Source organism: Pteropus medius, unplaced genomic scaffold (assembly GCF_902729225.1).
Source record: "Pteropus medius unplaced genomic scaffold, Ma_sr-lr_union100, whole genome shotgun sequence".
NCBI classification, from domain to species: Eukaryota; Metazoa; Chordata; class Mammalia; order Chiroptera; family Pteropodidae; genus Pteropus; species Pteropus medius.
In genome coordinates, this window is record NW_024349797.1 from 14,516,585 (window position 1) to 14,543,076 (window position 26,492).

At 45.2% G+C, this 26,492-nt stretch overlaps 1 protein-coding gene across 8 annotated transcripts in view; it reads right to left on the bottom strand.

Moving 5' to 3' along the window:
* The window catches only part of TTC7B (tetratricopeptide repeat domain 7B), a 226,185-nt gene that overhangs the window by 142,740 nt on the left and 56,953 nt on the right, over window positions 1–26,492 (bottom strand). For 7 of the 8 annotated variants that reach the window (XR_005657575.1, XM_039884012.1, XM_039884013.1 and 4 more), the window contains exon 5: window positions 24,524–24,645. The exons of the other annotated variant lie outside the window; for it this stretch is intronic. Coding sequence is in view for 6 of the 7 variants with exons in the window: in XM_039884012.1 (XP_039739946.1) it covers window positions 24,524–24,645 (122 nt within the window). In the remaining variant the exon portion in view is untranslated. The remainder of the gene's footprint in view (window positions 1–24,523; window positions 24,646–26,492) is intronic. 8 annotated transcript variants of the gene reach the window in all.

Consider the following 26,492-nt stretch of genomic DNA (forward strand, 5'->3'; position numbering starts at 1 on the left):
TCTGTCCTTGGCAGGACAGCCCACTCACTCCACCGGGACACATTCAGCTCCTCCCTTGACCTACTCCCATTTTTCTTTTTCTTCCTTCTCTCCTCCCTTTTCTATCTGGTTTCATCATCCTCCTTCTGAGTTCCTCCCCACCCCCCACTCCCCGCCCCAGGTCTCGTCTGCTGGCCCTTAGGTCAGCACAAACGCCCGGCTTCCTGCAGACACCCAGGGGCGGCACTGACTCACCAGCCCTTGACCCCTTGGGCCCTGCAGCAGCGCTTTTGAAAGCTGCTCTCGAAAACTGACATTCCTACGTCTAAGCCTACAGCAGCACCTGGTTTTTTGCTCTGTGCTGTTCTACGACTCTGAACCACATCCTCTGCTCGCTAATACCGTCCCCTCGGCCTCTGTGCTATCCAACCAAGGGGGGAAATGTACATGGGCAGGATGCCAGAGCTCCAAAGCCAACATCGAAATGGAAAACCAAGTCTGGGAGGAACTCGGAGACCTGAGAACCGTGTCCCCTCATGATGGGCAGCTACTTCAACGGCAGGTTCAAGATACTGTTTTGTTATCCCTCTTTTCATTTCTTGGGAGTGGGGTGGGAAAATACAATGCTTCCCCTTAACGTGGCCTTCCAGATTATCTTCTGACCTCAGAGTTTGGCCCAGACCACCAATACACTTAAATTTAATATCGACAAAGTTTAATATCAACGTAAACTCAAAGTTCTGATGTGAATGAAATACTTTTTATGTTGGACGTCAAATTCCTGGGTAGTAAGGAAAAGGGAACCTTGCTAGAGTATGTTTAATATTCTTTTGTTCCTTCTCAGTGGTTGAGAACTTCAAAACTAAAGATCAATTATAGAATATGTCAACATGGTCGATCTCTTAGAGCTAAAAAATCGTTTGGCTTTTTCCATGTTCTCTCTTACCAACTAGCACTCCAGAAACTCCTAAGCGGTAGGTAATTTCAACAATTATTGATACTTTAGGTATCAGGTCCCAGGCTCATCCTGAGAGTACACTGGTGAAAAAGGGGACACCCTCCCCACCTCAGGGAACTTAGATGGCTTCTCATCCCCCATAAGAATGTGAGCTTTTTGAGGACCAAGATCTTGCTAACACAGCCTGGCATACAGAAAGGGCTCAACAGATATTTACTTAATGAATGAAATTCAGAACCACGATGAGCCCAATGAAGAAAGACCACAAGGAGATACATTTTCTAGCCGTTTCTTGTCCTCTTTCTCACTGCATGTGGACCGGCAGGCGACCCATCGAAGCACTCTCTTAAACAGAATACATCTCACAGGCCCTCAGTAGCACTGTAGCATGGGTGCCTGGGGGGCAGTGACACACCTGTAACCAGCGACATCCCTGGACATGCCCGGCCTGACAGCTTCTAGACAGCTGTGTGGATGATGAGGGTTTCGAGATTTTAAAGAAACCTATCAGGCCTTTCAGGGACTTTCCTGCCCGTATGCCTTACGAATGCTCCTTTCTCCATCTGCAGTGTCCCAAGGAATTTTTAGTCCTCCTTCAGGACCCAGGTCAGAGGCCGCCCTTGGGAACGTTTTCCTAGCTGCTCTGGGAAGACAGAAGCGCTGACCCTGTGTGCTCCCCACAGGTCCGCCCGTATTCCGAGCAGAGACGGCACTCGACACACTGCTTTTCATTTGTACTTATGTCTGTCCGCCAACCAAGCCATGATCACCCTCTTTATAACGACCTCTCCTTGTCCCGACCGCCTCACAGGGCTGACCAGACACCCAGTGACACTTACTAAGCGGTGCACCGCACCCCCCCACCCCCCAAATAAAGGAAAAGAGTGAGCACCATCTTATGTTCTGAAATCCTTTCTCATTCATTCTTGATGAGAAGAGCATTCTTGATTACAAAAGGGACAACTCCGTCTGCAGCAGACGCTTCCTCCTTCATGAGATACATACGCCCATCAGGACCCTGGACACCGTCAACACCACAACCCTGAAAAACCAGACATATGTCACGCAGTTCTCAGTTCTCAGGCTTGGGAACAGCTTCCCTTTCATCTATGTAACTCTGAGTATCGTCTGTTTGGAAAAGTCTGCGATCGAAGCCAGACGTCCAGATCTGGAAAGTGGAAGAAGAAAAAGATCCCTCACAGTCCGAAAGGACACGCCTGGCCAGCTGTCAGGGAGCTGTTTTCCCCAGAATGGATTCCGGCTTCTGTTCCCTCTGTGCACACCCTTCGCCTCGTATCCAATGACATGCGTTTGTGAAGACAGATGGCTGCTGCAGTCAGGGGCCAGGGATCAAACCCACAACCTTGGCCTCATTAGCAAAGGACTCTCTGATCATCGAAGCAAGCCAGCTGCAACCTAGATATAGTGACGGAGGGTGTGACAGCCATCCACGCTGGGACGTGAATAAGCAGGCGAAGCTTCCGGAAGTCTCATTTCAAACCTAATGAGAGTTGTACCAGGCTTAACAACACATTTTTGACTAACTCAGCAACTGAGGCTTCTCACAACAAAAGCAGAGTAAATACGGTGTTTTGGTCAGCCAGCCAGGCAGTGGGCAGCATGCTGAGCAGGCACTAGGTACCCAGGCAGCGGGAGTACAAGTCAAACAAGGCACAAGACCTTTCTCAGAGTCACAACGGGGACGTGCTGCCAGGCCCTTCCGACATGGCATGCTGAAGGTCTACAGACAAAAACTGGACAAACTGCTATGAGATCTCAGGCGAACTCTGCGTCTCTGAGGAAACTCAGAGATACGGACAGGCTCGTCCCGTCTCGTGTCCTTCTCCCTTCCCAGTCTTTGGGAATGAGCGACACAGTATCAATCCTCATTCAAAGAACGTATGTCGAGGGCCTACTGTGCACAGTGGATGCGACTGTGAGCCTGCCGACAAACACGCTTCCTCGTGAACTCGCACTGTGATAATGCTCAGCTTACCTCTAGGAGCCACACAGCACTTAACGCCGAGTTGGTCCCCTCAGTACAAGAATACTTCCAACAAGTGAAACAGTACCTGACACGCAAGGATTGCTCTTCAGAGTATCCACCTAGAAATCCATATCCTTATCTATGTACTTAAACTCAGAGACAAAATAGGACAGGGACTTTGGAGCCAGACTCTATGGGCTCGGATGCAAGCTTTGCAACTCACTAGCTGTTGATCTCGGGAGAATGTCCATGCCTCAGTTCCTCCACCTGTAAAACGGCGATAACAAATGTATCCACCTCATAGACGCGTTGCGAGGATTAAATGAGTTATAAGTGCTTATCACTACCATTATCCTCGAAACTCTGCCACCGCTCGAAACAGGTCTGGAATTCTAGAATCTACCTTCCTGTCAATTTACAGCACATGAAAGTCTGTTTTACTTCTTTGGAGTCATTTAATTTTGGAGAATAAAAAAGATATTCCCCGGTTGGATCTTTTCATTCACTTTGCTATTGATTGACAGCTGACCATGCTGTCAATGACAAAAGACAACTAACTGGTGTCAGGTGAGGACAGAAAAAAGCTCCTCCTCTGGGGCTCTGTGGTCACTCTCCCAGGAAATGATGGTGACACCTCCCAACGGTGCTGGCTGCTGGCGTCCGTCCGTGGGGAGGAGCGCAGAGTCTCTATCAAAGGCCACCGGGGGAGGGGCGGGGACACACGCAACACTGATGAATTAGAGAAACTGAGAGTGTTGGCGCTTGAACTCTTTGTTCTACCTCGGTCGATACAGCTCACATTTGGAGATTGTTCTGAATCAATCAACGAGGGCTTGGCCAAACTCAAAAATGTGAACTTGGGTGGCTGAGCTACTAACGGTGGTTTAGTGGCTCAAATTGGTGGTCTGGGTGGTCTGAAGTGTAATACCAAGCTGACAAGAGAAAAGTAAGGCGCCAACATAATTTACTTCCATTGAGGATCCAGCCGCGACAGGTGGAAGACAGGTGGTTTTAGCACGTGGAGAGCAGGAGCGGCTAGGGCTCCAAATGACCTGCTTCGCAAGAAGGGGCGCAGTTTGTTACATGGAACACTGATGAGCGCCAGGCAAATTTGATACTCATTCTAAAAGTCAAAAATAAAGTATACGAAAGACCATCGAGGAGGTAGAAATGGTCTGCTAACAATATGACTTTGAACATGAATCAATTCTAAGCAGCAGAGATAAAAGGACTCTTGACTGTCCTGTTCATCCAGCCAGCCGGGCTGTGGAGAGGGAGGAAGGCAGAAAGGACGTCAAGGGGCGGACACAAGATTCACGCTGAAAGTCAAGTGCAAGGATGAGAGCACAGTGTTCACTTCTCTTTCAATGAGCGGAAAACAGGAGCATTGCATTTCCAAAACAATCTCCGGGGACAACATTTCAAAGGCTATCACTAGTAAAAAAAAAAAAAAAAAAAAAAAAAAGACCTTTAAACGTACAGGAAGGGGTCAGTGGCCTAAATGGCTGCAGGAGCCAAGCAGGCAGCAGCCGTAGGTGAAGAGGTCAAGAGTGGACAGCATGGGGCCTGAGGAGGACAGAGCTCAGGCCCCAGGCTGGCCCAAGCTGTCCTGCTGGAAACCAGGCCAGATGCCCTCACTAGGGAAAGAAGGGGCTTTGCCACCAAACCGGTAAATAAAAGCCTCCGGTCTTTTTCCTGGGGAAATTAGGCGGTATTGCTCGTTTTGAGGCAGCACGGTACCATTTGGGATTCTCACACGTTCTCATGGGTCGTGCCAGGTAACTTGGTTGGGCCTAGGAAAGGCTAATAAGTTGGGGATAGAAAAGACAAAAAGGGCAAAGGCCGAGGACGATCATGAAAAGGAGAAAAGGAAGAGAGAATGGAATGCGAGACATCTGGAAATGTGACGAAGGAGAAAGCCACCTGATGCTTGGCACACACTGAGAAGGTAAGAGCTCAGGCAGCAGGACTCACCTGTGCCTGTTTACTCATCTATAAAATGGGGCTAATACTTACTCCTGATGCCTGAATAAGAGGACCCCTCCAAAGTTCCTGGCCCAGTGCTCAAATTCATGTTAATCATCCCATTCCCCAGCCATCCGCTACCTCCCACCACTCACCATCTGGCCCTCCATCCCACAGATAAACATTTATTGAGTAAAAGCCAAAAGCAACCACTGGTATGTTTATGTACCTTTGGTTTAGTAGAAAATAGTACAAAATCAGAACTGGCTTCTATTGTACACTATGTCAAAATTTTCTTCTCATCTAACAAGTATTGACTTAGCACCTTCTGTAGCTTTATACACGAGGGAACAAAGGCTCAGAGAAATTATGTAACATGCCAGTGATCATCGTACGGCCCACAAACAGAAGAACTGGTATTAGAACCCAGGCCCAATCTGGTCCCAATACCCAGAAAAGCTGAAGATGATCCCTTGTCATGCAGAAGCCCACAAACAAACTGGAAACTGGAACTAACTCCCATGACACAAAAACAAAAGCATCCCGGAGGCAAGCGAGAAGCAGAGAAGGATGGAAGAAGCAAGGGCCAGATGAAGCCTCTACCTGGACGCACTTGGTTCTAAAGAAGGGACGGGATTCGTGGCCCCTTCCAGTGAGGGTGGATGACAAAGGGACAGTAGAAAATTTCTGTTGAGTAGTCTGAGCTTCACAGTGGAAACAGAACTCTGAAGTAAGACAGCGTCAGACAAAGAGACTAACACTGACGAAATGATAATAGAGAAATGGGTCTGTCCGATGCGAGTCATTAGGACAAGCTTCTAAGTTAAATTCTTTCATCATGTAACACCCATATGTGGCCATTCCCAGTCAAAATTCACAGCCACTCACTAGATGGTGAGCTCAACTGTCCCTTTTCACCATGTATAGGAAAAAAAAAAAAGCTTTGCTAAGCACATTAGCGGGGCAAATGTGATCTGTGAAGGCAATGTTTAATTTGTTCAGGGGACTAAGCTGTTCTGAAGCCCCTCTCAGACTTTCGGCTCCTTCAGGACAGAGACCGGGTCCTCACGTGCTAGGACAGAATAAGACCCAGCTGCACAGCTACTGCTCACGGGGCTGTTGTGACGATTCCATGAAGCAGCAGCCATTGCTCAGTAAATGGTGCCATCATCATCATCATCATCATCATCTTCTGAGATGACACTAACTAGTTCCATGCCACCTCCCAGCCCATTATTCCACCAACCTCATGAGCCTGGCTGGACTTGATTATCTTCAGCTGACAGAGAGGGAAACTGAGTCCAGAGACACAAAGGGAGAGGCCTGCCCAACAGCTCCATGAATGAGTGCTGGGACCAAGACCAGAACCCCGGCCTCTTGATTCCCAGTGCAGGGACCCCAACCCTGCCCTCTGCTGGGTACTGCTCTATCCTGTCTTTTATCGCTCCTTTCTCATTCTTTCTTAATTTCTTTATTGTGTAAAATATAGATACGGAAAGCCATATAAAACAAATATGTCACTTAGAGGATTATTATAGGGCAAACACCCTGTAATCACTATCCAAGTAAAAAAAAAGAGAGAGAGAGAGAGAAACCATTGTCATTCCCCGCCCCCTCCCAACTAACAGGCCCCTCTCTCCATCCCAAAGTAACTGCTACCTTGACTTCTACAGTAACTGCTTCATTCCATTTCCCTCTGTCTTAATCACTCTGGTGTGCATTCCTACACTATAGTTTACTCTTGCCACCTCTTTTCTTATTTGATGAGTCTTTAATATCTCTCTTAATCTACAGTTTTTTTAGACCTCTTTCTTTCTCTTACAATTTATCTGTTAAAGAACCTGCACTGTTCGACCCAAATTCTCACTGGATGGAAAACTGCACGGTCATGGTACAATCTGACATATTCCTGTTTTCTGTATTTCTTTCAACTGGCAGCTGGATTTCAAGGTGTGACCAATTCAGGTTCAATCCCTTTGCAAGACTTTGCCAGTGAGTGACATACCCTTTTATCAGGAGGCATACCATGTCTGGGTGTCACTCTTTTTTTTGATCCCAGCAGTTCTTGATGCTCAGCGGTTAGTTACATTCATTCACTGGGAGTTTACGAAACGGTGACATTCTAATTCTTTATCGCATTTTCACTTATTAGCTGGAATAATTTTAGAGGTAGGTGTTTCCTTTTATCTAATATTTGGTTTTCCAGTTCATATACTAAGGCAGGATAAGGGTTTGGTTCTTTATTTTTATTTATTTTGCTAGATACTGAATTAGAACTCATGAATTTAAATGTATTTGATGAGTCTGTTGCAATTTTGACCCTTCTTGAAACTCAAATTGTCCGATATTTGGCCTGAATGTTTTTAACATGACCCTAGAAATTTTTGATAGTTTCCTTGCAATCTGGTATATAAAGATGTTCCAGGCTTATCATATTTATTTCCTATTCCAGAACTGGAATGAAGTTTCTTTCATTTGAAAATGATACTTCAAGATCCCAATCTAAGCACTAGAGATAGTCACTGCTACCGGGTCATTCACTAAGCCAGACCCACATATATACATATACACACATGCACAGGTACCTCATGATTTCATACTGATATTTCCAATTCAATCATTCAAACTGAGGACATCAAGAGTTTTTCCTTGATTTCTTCTACCTTAAATCTATTTTGCCTTTCTTCTGTACCAAGAATCTTGATTCTCAAGGACACAGAGGATAATGGAATGAGAACATTCCGTAAGTATTCATTCGCTTTATTCTATTTTACTCAAAATGTTTCTGAATAGCAAGACTAATGATACCATCATCGTTATGGTTATTAAAAAGTTGAAAAACTTGTCTTCTGCACATACTATCAGCATTCTCCTATTTTTTAATTCATGATTGTACTATATTTTGTTACAAGACATACAAAGAAATAGAGAAGCATAATCTACGCTCAGAAAAAAGAACAGTCAGTAAAAACTCACTCTGAATGGGCCCACATGTTGGATTTAGCAAAGAAGTTATTATAATTATGCTCAAAGAATTAACAGAAACTATGTTTAAAGATTAAAAGAAAATTAGATGACAATGACCAAACAAATAGGGAATCTCAACAGAGAAATAGAAACTATTTAACCAAATTGAGACTTCAGAGTTAAAAAGCATAATTAAAATAAAAAATTCCCTACATGGCTTCAACAGTAACTTTTGAGAGAGCAGAAAAATCACTGAGCTTAAAGGTAAATGAATTTAAATTATCCAATCCAAAGAACAGAGAGAAAAAAAAAGTCTGAAGAAAAATAGAGACACACAATTATAAAACTGCTGAAAGACAAAGAAAAAAAATCTTGAAAGTAACAACTGGGAAACAATCACTTACAGGGAACAATGAGACTAACGGTGACGTCTCAGATGTAGTGAAGATATATTCAAAGTGCTGAAAGAAAAAACGACTGTCACCGAGAATTCTATATGCAGTAAAACTGTCACTAAAAATGAGGGCAAACTAAAGACATTCCCAGACAAACAAAAAGCGAGAGATTTCATAACTAGCAGACACGCCCAATACAAAATTTTAAAGGAAGTCCTTCATACTACAAGGAAATGACAACAGAGGGCCATCTGAATCCACAGTAATAAGTAGTAAGATTAAATGTCAATATGAGGGTTAATATAAAATATTGTATAAATATATTTTCAAATCTTTTTTAAATTTCTATAAAAAATAAGATTACATAAGGACATAACTATTATACTGCACTGTGGTGTTTATAACACATAGCAACATTAATAGCACAAGAAAGGGAGGAAATGAAGCTGTATCAGAGCTAAGTTGTACATTTTACTGAAATAAGTCAGTCTCAACCTGAGGTAGATTGTGATCATTTAAGATGTATAGTGTAATAATTTAAGGTGTATATTTTAATTCATGGAGAATCACCATAAAATTAAAAAAAAAAAAAAGTAAAAAAATCAACAGAGGAATTAAATTGTAATACTAAAAAGTATTAACACAAAAAAGGGCTATAGGGAAGAACAAGGAATTTAAAAAAAAATGAGACATAAAAAACGGAAATCAAAATCGTAGACATAATTCAACTGTATCAATAGTTACATTAAATGTGAATAAACTCTCCAATCAAAGGGTAAAAAAATTTTATACTGGATAAAATAGCAAAATCCAACTACATGCTATCTGTAAGAGATATACAAGAGGTGCTTTATCCAAAGACACGAATAGGCTGAAAGTAAAAGGATAAAAAAGATAGACCGTGTCAACAGTAACTGCAAGATGGGTAGAGTGGCTATCGCAATATCAGATGAGACAGACTTTAAGTGAAGAAGTATTACTAGAGACAAAGAGGGGTCTATGAAAAACCTACGGCTAACAGCTTATTTAATGGTGAAAGGCGGAATGCTTTCTCCCTGAGATCAGGCAGGAAGGAGATGAAGATGTCTGCTCTTACCACTTCCAGTCAACATCGTATTGGAGGTTCTCGAAAGTATAATCAGATAATAAATAGAAATAAAAGACAAACGATTTGGAAAGGAGAAAGTAAAACTGTTTTTATTCACAGATGACATGATCCTATGTGTAAAAAATCCTAAGTAATCCATTAAAAATGACAAGAACTAAATAATGTTTAGCAAGGTTGCAAAATATATGTACAAAAAATCGACAGTATTTCTATATGATAGCAAAGAATAATGTGAAAATAAAATTAAGAAAACAATTTCATTAACAACAGCATAAAAATGAATAAAATACCTAGAAAAAAATGTTTTAATTTAAAAATTTTCGTACAATAAAAGCTACAAAACATTTTTGAAAGAAATTAAATTAGATCTAAATAAATGGAGAGATATTGGATTGAAAGATTCCCTATTGTTAATACGGCAATCCTCCCTAAATTGATCCAGAGATTCACTGCAATCCTTATCAAAACTCTAGCAGGCTTTTCTGGTAGAGATTGACAAGCTGATTCTAAAACTTATATGGAAATGTCAAGGACTGAAAATAGCCAAAATAATTTTGAAAAGAACAAAAGTTAGAAAGCTTAAACTACCTAATTCAAAACGTGCAATAAAGCTACATATTCAAGACAGTATGATAGTGGCTTAAGGATAGACACATAAATCAAAAACAAAATAGAGACTCCAGAAATAAACTTGTACATTTATGTTCAATTAATTAATTTTTTACTGAACTGTCAAGGTAATTTAATAGGAAAAGAGTAAACTTTTCAACCAATGGTGCTTAGAAAACTAGATATCTAGATGCGAAAAAAAAAAAAAATTAACTCAGACCTTTACCTCACACCATACACAAATGTTAACTCAAAACAGATTAGAGACCTACATGTGAAAGCTAAAACTATAAAACATTTGGGACAAAACAGGAGAAAATCTTTGTGGTCTTAGTTAGATTGGGCAAAAATTTACTTAGATTTGATGACACCAAAAGGATGATACATACAAACAAAAATTGATAAACTGATAAAATTGATAAATTGATAAATGGATAAAATTGATACAAACTAACTTTTCCTCTTTAAATGACATTATTTTAAAAATGAATATAAGCCACAGAGTGGCAGAAAATATCTGCAAATTATGTATCTGATAAAAGACTTTTATTGAGAATATATAAAGAACTCTTATAACTTGATAATAAGAAGACAATCCAATCGAAAACAGGGAAAATATTTGAATAAATGTTTTGCCACAGAAGATGTAAGAATAGCTAACTGGCACATGAGAAGCTGCTGGACATCGTTAATCATCAGGGAAATGTAAATTAAAATTACAATGAGATACCACTACACACCCACTAGACTGGCTCCAACTTAAAAACCGACAAGCCAAGTGAAGAAGTCGAATGGAAAGAAACTGGAACTCTCATACACCGCTAGTAGGAATGTAGAATGATACGGCCACTTTGGAAAACAGCTTGGCAGTTTCTTAAAAGGTTAAACAAATTTATCATATGACCCATCAATTCTACTCCTTTGAATCTACATCCTAAATGTCCACGGAAAGGTCTGTCTGTGAATGTTCGTAGCGGCATTAGTCATAACAGCCAAAAACTGTACACAATCCAAATGTTCGTCACATGGTGAATGGATGAGCAAAATGCAGCATATCCACTCGATGGCATAACTACTTGACAAAAAAAAAAAAAGTAATGACCTGCTGATACATGCTATGACGTGGGCAAACCTCAAAAACATTATACGAAGTGAAAGAAGCAAGACACAAAGGACTACATAGTCTATGATCCCATTTATGTAAAATTTCTAGAAAAGACATGTCTACAGAGACAAATGACAGATACATGGTCGCCTGGGGTTGGGGTGAGAGTGGGGTCTGATTGCAAATAGGCATAAAGAACTCTTTAGGTCAGGGGTCCCCAACCCCCGGGCCACAGACCAATACCAGCCTGTGGCCTGTTAGGAACTGGGCCGCACAGCAGGAGGTGAGTGGCGGGTGAGCAGGTGAAGCTTCATCTGTACCTACAGCCGCTCCCCAGCGCTGGCATCACCGCCTCAGCTCCGCCTCAGCTCATCGGGCATTAGATTCTCATAGGAATCACCAGTCCCTGGTGCCAAAAAGGTTGGAGACCGTTGCTTTAGGGTGACGGAAATGTTCTAAAGCTGGATTGTGCTGATAACTGCACTGTTGTATAAATTGACTAAAAATTAAACTATATGTTTACAACAGGTGAATTGTAGATATGTAAATTATACTTGAAGAAAGCTACTAAAAAAAATAGCGAATTGCTCTATGGTTACTCCTGGCTAGCTCCCTCTTCCCCACTTTGAACTCTTACCTTTTCCTTCTTTCGCTTCTTGGGTCACTTCTAGGGGCGTTTTTATTCCACTCTCAGCAGTTTCTCCTCACCGTGGGACCCAGTCCCGGCAAAGAACCCCACTGGGTCAGCTTCAAGGCTTCAGAAAGGCCAGACCACTCCAGCCCCACAGACCTACCTCGGCAAACCCTCTCATTTTCAGCTGCTCATCTCAAACAGCTAGAAAAGCTTTCCAATAAATGCTTGGTGGCTATTTTAGGGCCACCTGTTCTCAGGTCTAGCTGATGCTCCAGTGCTCCCATCTGCCCTCACCCACACAAACGCTAGTCTGTAGCTATTGGTAGTTCGTCCCCATCGGCCTGTACTTTGGGGTTCATGAGTATACCTTATCATCTCGTTTTGTTGTAAATGTTGCCCATGAGTTTTTGGTTTTCCTATTTGGTTACTATGTCTCTTTTTTGTGGATATATGAGAAGACTCAAGAACTACGCTGCCACCGTTATCATCTTCCCAGATTTCTCAGCTGCCAAGTCTTACCTTTCCCTCTAGGGAGCTGGCAAACCCTTCATTCTGCAGGGTTTTATTTATTTGTTTGTCCAGCCCATGGATAGCGGTTACCATGTGCCAGGCACTGTCCAAGCACATCATAATTACTAACTCGCTCGATCTACCGGACGGCACTAGAAGCAGGTTCTATTATTATTCCCAATTTACAAATGAGAAAACTGAAGCAGAGAGAGGCTAAGCCACTTGCCAAGTCCACAGTGCCAGCAAATAGTAAATGTAAGAGGGAGGATTCAAACCCAGGCAGCTGGATCCAGAGCCAGTGCTCCTTAGCCACTAGCCAATGCTGACTCCCAAGAGCTTATAAAGTGTATCCGGTCTGGTCAGACGTTCAACCATGGCTACCACCCCTGCCCCTCCAACCCTCCCTAAAATAGGGAAAGTTTATTACCCTTGTCAGAGGGTAAATCTCACCCTGCCCTCGAAGACCAAGTTCAAATGTCAATTATTCTAAGGAAGTTGATGAACTCACCCAAGCAGGTGGCTTCTTCCTCCTGCTCTTCCTCCCACCTCCTCCCCCGGCTCATCCTTCATTATAGTGCTTTTCACCAGGTGTTATAATTATTTGTTGACGTCCTTGTCTTCCCCACGAGGTTAAAGAAAATTTCTTATTCATCTCATATCTCCAGAGCTTACCCTAGCGATTGGCGCCTCGCAGGCTCTCAATAAACATTCATAGAATTGAGTAGGCAATAGTCGTTTTGTTTTGTTAACTAGTTCAAAATGTACTTGGAGGAAATAAAATTGCATCTTTTTAAAAGATCTGTAATTCAGAGGTTTTACCAAGTCTGACTAATGAGTTTTTCTTGGTATTTTTCAGAAGAAACACAGCACTGGATTCTTCCTGATATTTTAACTGCTTGTTTCTAGCATGCAGAGATTGTTGTGTCTGATGCTAATTTGCCAGGGAGATTCAAATGAGAACCAACTACCGTACCCATCAACTGAGCACTTGCCAGCAGAGACAGGATGCAGGAGAGCCGGCAGAAGAAAGGTACAGTGTCTATGCCTGGTGCATAGAATTACCACCGAAGTCTCTTGTGAATAAAATAAAAATTCAAACCTAAAACAAAGAAGAAGGTGGAGAAACCAAATATCAATTGAAAAAAATAATTCATTAATTTTTTTTTAATCTTGTAATTTAATGCAGGATTTTGCTATGAGAACATACAATTATATTGTAGATTTCCTTATTGGTGTAGAGATCTATGGCAGATATTGCCATACGGATATAAAAGGCAGGTATTTGTAAGAAAAGTTAGAGCCTCTCTCATTTTCAATAGAAGGTTCTAGTATTTCCTAAGAAAAATCAGAAATTCTCTGAAGATGTCCCACTCATTTTCTGAGCTTTAGCTTGATCTCTTTCTGCAACTCTAAGAGTTGACTAAAAATACCTCTGGGAAATGAGGGAGGGAGGGGAGTGAGGGATGAAAGAAGGAAGGAAGGAAGCTGAAGGAAGGAAGAATATGAAGCTGAAGGAAATAGGCCGAAGCGAAGGAAGAAGGAAGGAAGGAAGGAAGAAAGAAAAGAATGGATAGAAAAACTATAGGTAGGAAGTATCCTTTGGAAAAAGCTGGGGCCTCCACCACCACCAACCCCTGCCCCACCCTTGTGTAAAATATTAATGCATTTGACACCTAAACCAGAAAAGGGAAGGAGGAGGTTAATCAAGAGCCAGAACAGGGGTGCTGCATGCCTTCCCCACACTCTCCTTCCCAGCCACCCCACTTCCCAGGCAGACACAGTGGGACTTGCTCTGCATCGCAGATGTCACTAACCAAGAAAGCTCCCCGAAGTCCGATGGGCTCCGGGGGAGATTCTGGCTTCCTCCTTGCCCAGACAGGATGTGAATTCCTCTTTCCCGCCACACATATATCATTTCACGGTTCTGCCCTCGAGGGGCTGCCTACAAAGGCCACACTGAAACACTCTCACATGCTTCTGTGTCTGACTTCACCCCACAAGGTTTCGACTTGAAGAGCTACATGTTTTTTAAACCACGGGAGACGATCATTGTCTCTCCTGCTGTGGGAACCCTAGAATCCCACCTAGACGCGTACACGGTAGGCTTAAGGAGGCCTACAAGCACCAAAACGCCGCCATGCTAGGAGCTGCTCATTAGCGAGAGTCTGCCAGGGCCTGCTTAAGGGATTTCTTATAATAAAGCCACCATTACAAATACCCCCTAACCTCAGAGATAGGGCGGAAAGCAGAGGTCCCTATGACCTTCCCAGAAAATGGTTTTTTTTTGTCCTGAGATCAAGGAAATCATTTGGTACCTGGCCCCCTGGCCCCTACATACACAGAAGAACATCATATGCAGGAAGATCTAGATATACGTTCCACGACGCCAGTCCAGGTGGTTGTGTTCATCCTCATATGCACCTGACACAGTGCTCAACAAATGTCACTTAGCTCTCAATAAATATATGTTGTGTTAACTAATTTTAAAGAAAACACACAGCTGTTAGGCGTCTGTGAGCGACAGCCACCTCGGATGAAAATGAGTTCATTTACTTATTCATTACTTCACATCTACATACAACTACATACCAAACACTGCTCAAGATACAGCTCCCTCCCCAGACAAAACAGACAAAAATTCCTGCCCAGGTGGAACTTACATTCCAGTGACAGACGGTAAACAATTTAGATAAGAAAAAAGAAAATACAATGTGGGCAAAAGGTTAACAGATTCCTTTCCTCTTCTGCTTGAGAATTTGACCTTAGGTTAACTTTCCAGTTCTGTTTCCCTGGAAACCTAATGAAGATAAAATGTCAGTTATGTTACTAGGCAACATTGCTTATGTTAAAAATGACCCCTGGGGGGAGGGCAAAGTGGGTAAAGGGGGTCAAATATATGGTAATGGAAGGAAACTAGACCTCAGGAAGGGAGCACATAATAGAACACAGATGTCGAATTATGATCTTGTACACCTGAAAATGATATGTTATTAACCAATGTTACCCCAATAAACTTAATAAAAATACATTTAAAAATTAAAATAACCAAAAGAAAATATTTTTCTGAATGATTCCTGATTGATAACTTGCATCTGGACCAGAAGGATCTATAAGTATCTGACGGGGCCAACACAGCTTTGGGAGTCTTTTAATAAGATGACTTACAACTGAGCATACCCTTTGGGGTCCCTGAACACCTGTTCAACGTGAAGCTCATGCTCCAGCAGCTGAGCTGGCACCTGAGCACGGAGGGGGCAAAGAGAACAGTTCCTGGGTGGCCATATGAACTGCCAAGAGCACAATTCGCACCGAAAAGAAATCCCTGACATTGCCCTATTAGCAATGTATGGTTCCGTTCTAGAACTTTCCAAACAGATGGGTGCCAGCTGCGGCCAGTGAAAGTCTTATGGGTCAGAGCGTTTATGTGAACCTAGGAAGACCCTGCCTGGTAAGTTCATGGTATATTTGATGTCAGTTAAGCGCTAAGGAGGATGATAAAGAGAAAAAGGATAGGTCGGTGGGGCCAGATGCCTCTTAGGGCCCTTTCAGGCCTAAACGATAATGGGCACACGTCCTACCCTGTCTTGCCTTTGCTCATTGGCTCGTACTCGCTGATCCATCTTCAGGTTTCTGCTCAGTCGCTTCCTCAGAACAGCTTCCCCTAATCACCAAATCTAGGTCGATTTCACTTTTAAATGGACTCCCATAGGAATGGGTACCCTTCCTCCTGAGCGCCACCTCAGGGTGCAGTTAGACAGACACTCAAGAATATAAGGATCGGATTCCTCTCGGAGAGCAAGGGGCATGTCTGGCTGCTCACCATTTTATCCCCAACACCTGAATAAAGTCTGGCATGGACTGGGAGCTGAATACCGAATAAAAGGCTGGCAGAACAGCTCAGTGTCGTAACACGTCATCTGAAACCAGAGGCGGGCAGGATTCCTCGTGGCACGCTGTATGTTCTTGCCGTTTATGTTTATTTGTGCTACTCTCAGCCAGAGCATGACCCAAAAGTCGGCCTGCAAATAGTGCCATCTAGATCGGCAAATCCCAGGGGATCGATCTCCAGTCATACCGAGGGTTCCTGGGAAATATCTAAAACTTAAGTTAACTTTGATTTTTAGACACCATATTTATGTAACCATCTCTTTTTAGGAAAACTTGCAAAGTGAAAAAGCTAAATTAAAAATAAATTAGCATTTTTTTCTTCCTCTTTCCTCAGGCTTAGCCCACTTGTAATTACTTATTTTCCTGCTGGACTAGAAAATCCACAGGGATCATTTGCTGTCTCGCCTTAGCTCCTAGCACTAAATGCTTGATGGATGAATAAATAAGTGAATGAATAAACGAACAGATAAAGAATCTTCCCCTCCCCTCTTGCCCCAACTGAAATAGAAAAATCACTACTCTAGACGAACCCAGCGGCCTGGAATCATTTCCCAGACCGGTTCATCTTTCAGGGAATTCCAGTTCTGAATGGCGGCTGAAGGAGGCAGCACACAGCTGTGCAAAGCCATGTGGGGAGGGGCCTCTGTGAGATGCAGCTGACTGCCAGCTAGTTCTCTGGTCCCCACCCCATCCCACCCCACCCCACTCCACCCCCCTCTGGAAACCGGATGCCCGTTCTCCTGCTGAAGCCAAGGACAGACCACCATGGATGCCCCCACCTCGCAGAACACTGATAAAGCTTTCGGATGGCAGAGGACTCTAACGTTAAGTGCTAGCATTTACAAAGTACATTGAAAACAATGATCTGTTGTCCCCCAGAATTCATTACTGAAAGAGGTCCTGGAGTTTTGGAATTAAAATTGACAAAGATTCCTTTGTTTCCATGCTAAAGTTTTGATGGCATTAAAGGATGAGCCAGACCTAGTCTACCTTTAAACAAAACAGAGAAAATGTGGCTGACACTTTTAATTACATAAATAATTACATGTAGACTGGCTTTGAAAAGCCCCTGTTTTCAAACTGTAATGGATTCCTTTGAGCTACGCTGCTCAATACTCCATTTTCAAGAAGAGAGTACTAGCTGGGCATGGTCGACAGGGCCCGAGTGGAGAGAGAACTGGACCGGGTGTCAGAGGAGGATGCGCAGGTCCCAGCTCTGCCACCAACTAGCTGAGTGACCCTGAATAAATCAGTCACCTTGACTACTGAATGCGTCCCCAACCAAAACGTAAACACAAAGGCAGTGACCAGGTCTCGCTTGCTGTCTTCCATCAGTGTTTGGCACTACTAAGTAACCCAGCAAGGCCCTTAACAAGCACTTACTGAACGGTTACTGCAGGCGATTTCTCTCGATCTGATTCCTCATCTATAAAGGACAGTGATTAAAGCAAACGTGCTCTCACATCCTGGAGCTCCAGAATTCTCAGATTCTATACCCCACCAACAGTTCACCCATTGTGAAATTTTTCCTTCGTCGTGAAACGGCTCATGTAAAGTGGTTAGCACAGTGAGCTAGGTTGATCAAAAGTCTTCCAGACGCTTAACTGCCTACGTGACATGTGGCATCAGCACGGTGGCCCTGACTGGCCAGGCTGCAGGACACGCATTGCTCCACAGACTTTCCTTCTGAAGCTGTTGCAGTAAAGGAAGTAGCCCCCGTACACGGACTCCCTCCCCTCTCCCCATCTCACTCCCTCCATCACCCCATCTTCCTCTCATCAACTGCGTAATTTTACCGTGGTTCCTGCTGAGGTCAAAATGTAGCTTGTGGCCAAAAAATAAGCAAAGTGAGCCACGTCCAGCTGAAATGGTGGACGTGACTCTGCTGGCACAAGACTCCGGCCAAACGAACTACCCTATTCTTAGACCTTCTCGATACCCTGCTCTTCTGATTCAACGGCTTCTCCACACCTGGCGAATGAATTCTCTATTCCTCAGCCTGGTTGTAAGTCTTTTACCATCTTTCCATCGTCCATCCTTCCAGAAAGAACTCTACTTTAGAAAAGAAAATGTTAAAGGAAATGACACTCGCTGAAAGTGACCTCCATACAAAGCCACCACTTCCTCCTGCATCGTTCGCTCCTCTCGTTCCCCAGTCTCGCTTCTGCTTTTCAACAATCCCACCAGAAGTCTATTCGAGGTCACGAACATCTAATCCAATGCTTCGTTCTTTACCGTTATTAATATCACAGCACTGTTCCACCCAGGTGGTCACTTCCTCCCTCCCAGCACACATGCCCCTGTCGGCTTCGTGGGGACACGTGCTCATGGTGTCCCTCCAACCTCAGGCAGCTCTTCCACAGCCTCCTCCCCCTTTTTTCAACTCTCAGCTCTGGCGGGTTTCTACGCTGGGTGCTGGGCTGTCTTTACTTCTCCCTCCACACTCTGTCCTTCGCGGATCTCATCCGGTCCCGGGTTCTCAATACAACCGCTGTGCTGACTCCCCGTCTAGAACTCGCGCTCCGACCTCCCCACCGTGCTCACACAGCTTCCTCGTCGACGATTTCACCTGCACGTCTCCCAGGCATCTCCGACAACACAGACCCAAAGGCATGTCCCTTTCCAGATCTGACCCTCTCCTCGTCCCCACTCCATCTCACCAGTTCTCAAGACTGAAACTGGGGGGCCATCCCTGATTCCTCTGTTTCCTTCCCTTGCTCTCCCCGCCCCCACATCTAGTTCATCAGCTAGTCCTCCCATCAGCGGTCCTAACGTACGTCTGGGGTCCATCCACTTCTCTTGGTCTCTCCTACCACTGTCATCTTTGAGGTGAGCATCTCATGCCTTGCCCAGCTATTATCACCTCACCTTTGTTCTGGTGACTTGGGAATTTTTCACTGGAAATCACTATTTGCATTAGATGCCGCCTTAGCAGGCCTTCTTCAGGGTAAGCCGGACTGAGACAGCTGAGACTCACTCCCTCCTGGCTCTGCTTCGGGCACACCGGAGTCCTTTCAGATTCTTAAACACATCGAGTTCTTTCCTCTGCACATGCCGGGCCCTCTGCACGCAGTACTCTCTCTGCTGCACTGGCACGGTTACTGCCTTCTCATCCTTCAAGTCCGGGCCGCAGTGTCACGTCCTCAGGTGGCCTGGCCTGAGCACCCTATCTAAGCAGGTGCTCCCTCCATTGTTTGCTCTCGCTGCACCCATTCATCTCCTAGTACTTATTACAACTGTGCAATTGCATACATTGGTTTGCTTATTCATAATCTGTCTCCCGCACTAGACTATATCCTCCCTGAGAGCCTGGAATACGTCTCTTAAATTCGCCAGTGTGGTACCAAGCACAGCTCTTGGCATGTAGCAGAACTCGATAAATACTTATTGGATGACTGCCCAAACCCACGACATGCCAGGTCCTGTGCTGAGAGGCTTATGTAAAAATCCACAGATTTCTGCATAAACCTTCGCTCCAACCACAGTGGTGTCCGCCTACCCTGTAGGATACACACGACCCTGAGTACAGGGCTGACTCCAAGTTTCTACCAACTACTTGGCATGTCCCCCACCCCGACCCTAGCTCTCCCCAATGCGTTGGATCTACATCATTTCAAGCTTCACTCCCCTTTCCAAATCAGGCGGCCGTCTCAAAACGGCGCTTCCTTATCTGCTTCAGTGGCGACCTGGACTTCCCCCGCCACGACAGTAGAAACGACCCTGAAACTGCTCGTGTTAATTCTGACTTCTCTGAGACTAAGTTCTAGGAGGGCAGGGACTCTCTCCCACCTTTTCACTATTATACCCCCAGGGCCTAAAATAGGGCCTGGCTCTTAAAAGGTATGCAACGAATCCTCATTCAATGAATGAATAAATGACCTTACAGAATGAATGAACAAGTGGGCCTGGAGACTTAGGTGAGTAGGTGTTCTTTCTTTGCTTACTCTTTTAAAAATCCACTCTGCAACCTTTCAAGTCACTTATGTTCGTGTCTTACGCTTTTTCTCTTCTCTTTCTATGTCTCAGCACGCAGACCCATTTCTTTTTTAGCTCTGAGTCTCTTGGAGAATGCCATGTACAGAAAGTTGGTGCACGTTACATGCTTACTGGAAACGTGTCAGAATCCTCTCGTGTTCACTGCATTTCACTCGTAACACAAAAAGCGAACACTTCGTGTCACTGTGAGAAAGAGGAGCGCGGAATGTCAGCGTGCAAAAGCCAAGGCCAAGTTGCTCCAGCGCCTGCGAGGTCAGCGCGTGGGGCGAAGCCGCCTCTGCTTCCTGGCCAGCACCCTCCCCACAGTCCTGTGGGCTGGGAGAGCCTGTCTGAGGCCACGACGCCAGGAAGCACCCCCACTCAGCTGCCTGTGGGACACTGCAGGCCTCACCGCCCCTTTTTCTGCCTTCCCATTCCAGGCTACACTGAGCAGGGCTCAGCAGTTGTAAAGGTCAACAAAATAACTGGGGAAGTCTGAAAACTTTTTAAAGCCAATGCATAGGGGTGATCCGTGGTCTGTTTAAAGCCAGCTGGTAATGGCGACTGAGTAGAACAGCAGAACTGCAAAGAGCACCCCCCGCCCACAGAGTCTCCCCAGCAAGGTCCCCTCCGTGAGGCACCCTCACCAGGCACCCTCAGAAAGAGTGCAACCCAACGGGCACACACCCAGGTACCGACCTGTCGACATTTGCTCTCTTGCTTCGATGGATCCCCACCCTCCCCAAATCGAAGCCAGTGCAGGACCAGGGAAGACGCACACTGCAACGCATGCTGCTCGGCCCGTAGTACGTCTGGCACGGCTGACAGCACGCAGGAAATGACAGGTACCCCAGACGAAAGCTTCTCTGGCAATTCCGGCTGCAAGGGCTCAAGTGGGGGCACATTTCTATTCTCCTTAGAAAGGCTGGGGGGCCCACGCTGAGGCCACTTCCGGCCACTAGCTGTGCTGCCCAAAGGACACGCAAGGCGCCTGCGTCAGACCAGCCAGCCCTACCTCCTTTCTCTGAAACACTGACATGGCCGTCGGTTTTTCTGTGTTACCCAAGCTAATTAGCAGGCATCCTGAGCAGAGTTTGCTTAACCCAGCAGTCTGAATAAATGCCCTTCCCTGGAAACTCCGGGGGTGGGAGGCTCGGCAAACAGCGATGGGCGCCTGCTTTGCGAACTTCCGCTTCAGCTGGAGCCTGACCTTCATCCGGTCCCACTTCCAGCTGGAAGGTCGCTGGGCATCACCATCGTGGGAATCACAGTTTACGGCGAGCTGTCTGCCTGGCTTTGCCATGTTTCCACATGCATTATTTTAACTGCACCTCACCACAGCGCGTGAGGTGGGTGCTATCAGCCCTGTTTTACGGATAAAGAAACCGATGCCCAGAGAGGAGAAGGGCAGGTTCCCAATCCTGGGCCCCTGGCTCCAGCACCCCTGCTGCCCCGCAGAAGCCTCGAGGCATCGGTCCTGGTCCTCTGAGGCTGACACTCCGATTTCACCCTCTGCAGAGCTTGAGCCCGATTTTTTTTTTTTTCCATCCTTGACAGGCTTGCTGCTGCCACCCAGAGGGACAAGAGACACAGATGTGAAGTAGATGTGGGTGCATTTCAAGTCAGCCCATGCCCAGGGGCACTTGGGGTGGGGATGGGAACAGGGCACCCCCCCAGGAGGGGGCTGGGAAGGGGGTCAGAGGCACGAGGGAGGGAAGGGGGGGGGACTGATGGAGAAGGAAAGAGGGAGAGGAAAAGCGGGGGTCGTGGGGGCAGGAGGGGGCGGTGGGGAGGAGAGAAGAAACAGGATTCGTGACGGGCTGAGATGAGACTCGAGGGACAGTGTGATGGGGAAACACTGATCAGCAGAGGCCGGGGCCATGCGCTGGCAACGTCTCCCTGGCCGGCAAGGCCGCCGTGTGTAGAGCGGGGCAGCTCCGCTTCTGCTGACCTCACGGGTGGCAGGGAATGGGAAAGGGACGCCCCCGTGAGAATCGGCGACAACGAAGGACAAGGGCTCGGTGAGCGTAAACGTCACCGGGGTCTCGGGCATCAGGAGGGGCCCAGGATTTGGTCCTGGGGCCAGGTTCTTTCAGAAGGAGACCCACGTTTACCAGTTTGGCACTCGCTCTTGAAAAAGATGGAGAATTATTAACGAATAAAAGTAAATATTATAACTCATTAAATCCTCGGGGATGACCACCAAAAAGCTGAATACCTTCAAGTGTATTTCTAAAGGAAAAGATGTGCCTTATCAATTTCTGTCGCTTATTGCAAAGCTCTCTATAATGCATTTTCCCATCCCTGAAAAATCAGTCAAACCCTGTCCATTATATCCTCCCAAATACATATTTTTTGAAAGCTCAGAAAAACAAAAAGGGACTGAGACAGCAAAGGAGCAAACACATCAGAAGACAGAACCGTGGGAAGCCACTGGTGCCTAAGGACAGCAGCTACCTCCATCTGCCCCCGCTTGCTCCAGAGACACAGTGGCTGTAGGTGTCCACTGACGAATGACCCCTGGGTGTGGCTCCATGGCCCTGGGTAAGCCTGGCAACACAAGGCTTGTCTAAAACCTCCCACATTTTTCTCTCCTTTCTTCCATATCTCGTGGTCTCAAAGCTGGCCTTCACCTCTGCCTACCCAAAAGGAATCTCGTTACTGCTGCACGACCCCGGCCTTCAGCCCGCTGCAGCTGGCAAGGGCCCGCTCCAGGAGCTGGCTCGATGCCACCCCTGGTCTGTAGAGCCCAGGAAGAAGGGCGAGGGGACAAGAAAAGAGGAGCGAAGGCTTCAAAGTTAAGCAGCCCCTTAACTCTGGCTACGTTAATGGGAGTCTCCTTGATCTTGGGTAAAAATGAGAAATGAGACAGTAAGCAACTCCCGGCATGTGATCCCTCATCTCAAGATAAATAATAAACATCTCGTCATCATTCTTTTGTAGTTGGCTTCCAGTGGGCAGCCCACGTTTCTCGGCAGGAGGCTGGAGCCCAAGAGCTCTGCTTCTCCTTCCTCGGTGAATAGGCTTCAAGTAACAAGGAGTTATCCAGCCCATCCTTATCGATCTCACGCAAAGCATTTTCAATAGAAGGTATTGGCGGGGCACCTCTGAGAGGCCCCAGGGGAGTCGCTCCTGTATCTGGACTTGCAGATAAACTACTGACACCCACAGGTTAGAGTGCAGAGCAATGGTTAGGGGGTTCCTGTGTGATGACCACCGTTTATTGTGAAAAGGGAGAAGAAACAGCTTGCTAGAAAAATATTCTGCACCCTCTCCTTTCTCCCTCTGTTTGAACAGTAAAGAAAACAGAACTCAAAACCCAGCTTAGGGGGGACGTGCACCATCGCTCAGACAATCTCAGTCAGTGGCAGATGAGATCGGATTTGAGCGCGGCTTTGTGCCAAAGCTGTCAAGCCATTCCAAACCTTGGAGTGTTTACTGTGGCCTTTCGTGGGCTAGGCCAATCTGAGCCAGTGGCCTTTGGAGCATAGCAGGCCTTGTTCACAGTTTCGTAGGATTTGGAAAATAAGCATTCACTCCCGACAAATAAAAAATGGCTGTGTGTGGGTGACTCTGGGCCACCAGGCAGATGAAATCCCGCTTCCATGAGCTACACCCCAAGGTTTGAAGCTCTTTACAATGAAGAGGGAGCAACTCCCATAGGCTGGGACCTATGTCCCCTCGGCAGGTCAAAGCACTACTGACTATTCCTAGGGGAAGGGCACGGGCTCTAGGGGCCTCCCACGCACAGCCAAGGAGGGGCTGCGGAGGGGCCGGATACCTACTGTTGGTCTTCATGCACATCTATCCTGCAGCACAATGTCAAAACAAGGGACAGCTGAAGAGATTTGGAACAGAATCGTCGCATTTCTCATAAGAGCAACACAAAAAGGAAACAAACAGCAAATGCATTAGAGACCTATATCCCGTACATTCAGACCCTTAAACCTTTCTTAAACCCTTTTCAAAAGCAACTTTCTTGTGTGGCACTGCAGCCACACCCATTCTCGTAAAAACCATCCGAGACTTGGCAAATCCAATTCTCTGAACTGATCAGCCATTAAGGGAAAGGATGCTGTGTGCCGGAGTTTCCAATTCATTACCTTTCCCCCAAAAAACGGGAGGAGGCCTGTGCGGTGCATTCCCATGGCAGAAGGGAGGCATAAAGCATGGCTTCCGTCTGATTCACCCCCCTGCTCCATACCTGTGACTCATCCTCACATACGAGCCCCACTCCCCACCCCCCACTTTGAAATCCTATGGGAAAGTGAGAGAGCCAGGTGGAGAAGAGACGAAAGAGCCTACATTCATTCTTTTAAAAAAATTCCAATTATAGTTTATATTTAAAATTGTTTTGTTGTAATAACTAAACTGAAGACAGCATTATAAGGCTTTTTATTTTCCTTCTTTAGGAACTTGATTTAAAAAATGAAGAAGGCTTACCCATTTTTGAAATAGAGGACATGGGCTCTCTGAAGTCCTGTTTCTAGGAAAAAACCTAGTTCTTGATCGTGGGGAGCAGGGCCAGGCTTAGGGCTTCTGTTTTGAATATTAGTAAGTATTACCTGGAAGGGGAGAAAATCGGAAAACTAATCAGATCCACATTGAAGCCTACTTCCTTCAAACCCTGTCACTAAATGCACTGCACGACTTGAAAAATCAATTGCCTTATGCAAACATCAATGCATAGGCACTGGTGTAGAAACGCCAGGATTCGGAAAGCAGAGCGAATGACTTTTATGAGAGAGGGAGCAACCGCATGGCCCAGGGGCACGTGAGGCCCTCCGGGCACCCTGAGGAGTGAAGGGCGCTGATGCGTGTGATGGTGCCAGGGAGCATTAGAGCCGAAGGGGCTTTGCTGAATGCCAGGACGTTGACTGAGTGACACAGAAGCAGGTCCCAGCAATGGGCAGAAAGTCATCATCCAGCAGCGGCTGAGGTCGCTGACAGGCAGACTGCAGCTTCAGTCCTATATGAGCTTGATGAGCTCCAAAAAGAGCTGAGGAGTGAGTACCCTGATTGGCATGGACCCTAAAATTAACTAGAGGCAAACTCCAGGCTACAAAACTAAGGCCTGTGGACTGAGCAGCAGTCATTTATTCCCAAGGGGAGAGCTCAGAAAAACAATCGAAGCCCCCTTTCTCTCAAACTTGACCTCTTGTCAGCAGACAATGAGATTTGAAAGGTTTAAATTTTTCAGCCCTGCAAGAAAGACTGACAACTAATCAGGAGAAAGGCTTGAAAGTTAAGTATGTTATAGTAAAGCACAAATATATATCTACTAATACAGATGCTACTCGCTTTAAATTCACAAGTCGAATAAAGCACTTTTCCAATAGAAGCTACTTGTGGTCCATTAACAAACTATACAAGTGCTTTTCAAACATACCTTCCACATCTGCTGAAAGTCAGCAGCTCTTCAAAGACCCGGCGTTTAGCCAAACCCCAAATATTTTAGAGGTCTTGAAATTAATCTCCAAATAAAGTTGAAGCAATTGCTAATTCTCTAGCTTGTAAGCTTTGGAAAACAAAAAAGTAGAAGGCACACGATGAGCAATGTGTCATAGAAAGAAATCCAGGTGGGCAACCCTTGCATTTGAGCTGCATCCCAGCATCTTATCAAAATCGCCCGGCTCCCTCACGACTTAGCACTTGGCTCTGCAAGTGCTAGGAGGTAGGTGTCCCTCCTACCTCTGGGAACTGTCGTTTCTAGCTCTACTGAGGCTCCTCCCCCACTCACCCTCTAAGTGATGGAGATCCAGAGTGAGCACTTGTCCTGGGCACTTGTCCCTTCTCCCTGAAGTCTCTCTCAAGATGATATCATCCATTCTCCTGACCTTCAAAAATCATCTCTAAGCTGCCAACCCCCAAGTGTATCATCTCTAGTCCAGACTTTCCCTCTGAATCCCAGACTCATATGCAACTACTTCCTCGGCATCTCCACTTGGAGGTCCAACTTGGAAACTTTTAAAAATTATCCTACATTTGCTTTTGAGAATACCTCTTAATTTAAAAAAATTCCATGATTATTGTAAAACAAAAACAATTTGGTACAGTATAAAAAGAAAATTAAAAAACATCTCAACAATTTCACCACAAAAATAACCACTTGACATTGACTGAACAATAATTCAGATATGTCTGTATATACATGTATCAAGAGAAAAGAAAGATGAAAATCATTTTACAAAAACAGAGATTGTGTTCTACATGACAGTTTTAATTTAAACCATTACATTTAATTTTAAATTTAACAGTAGAAACTAATGTGTGACCAAAGTAATCACTCAACTTCAGAAAAATGTAGATTTTTTTCTTTTTTATTAATTAATTAATTTTTTAATTATAGTCAACATATAATATTATGTAAGTTTCAGGTGTACAAGACAGTGATTTGACATTATATAACCTT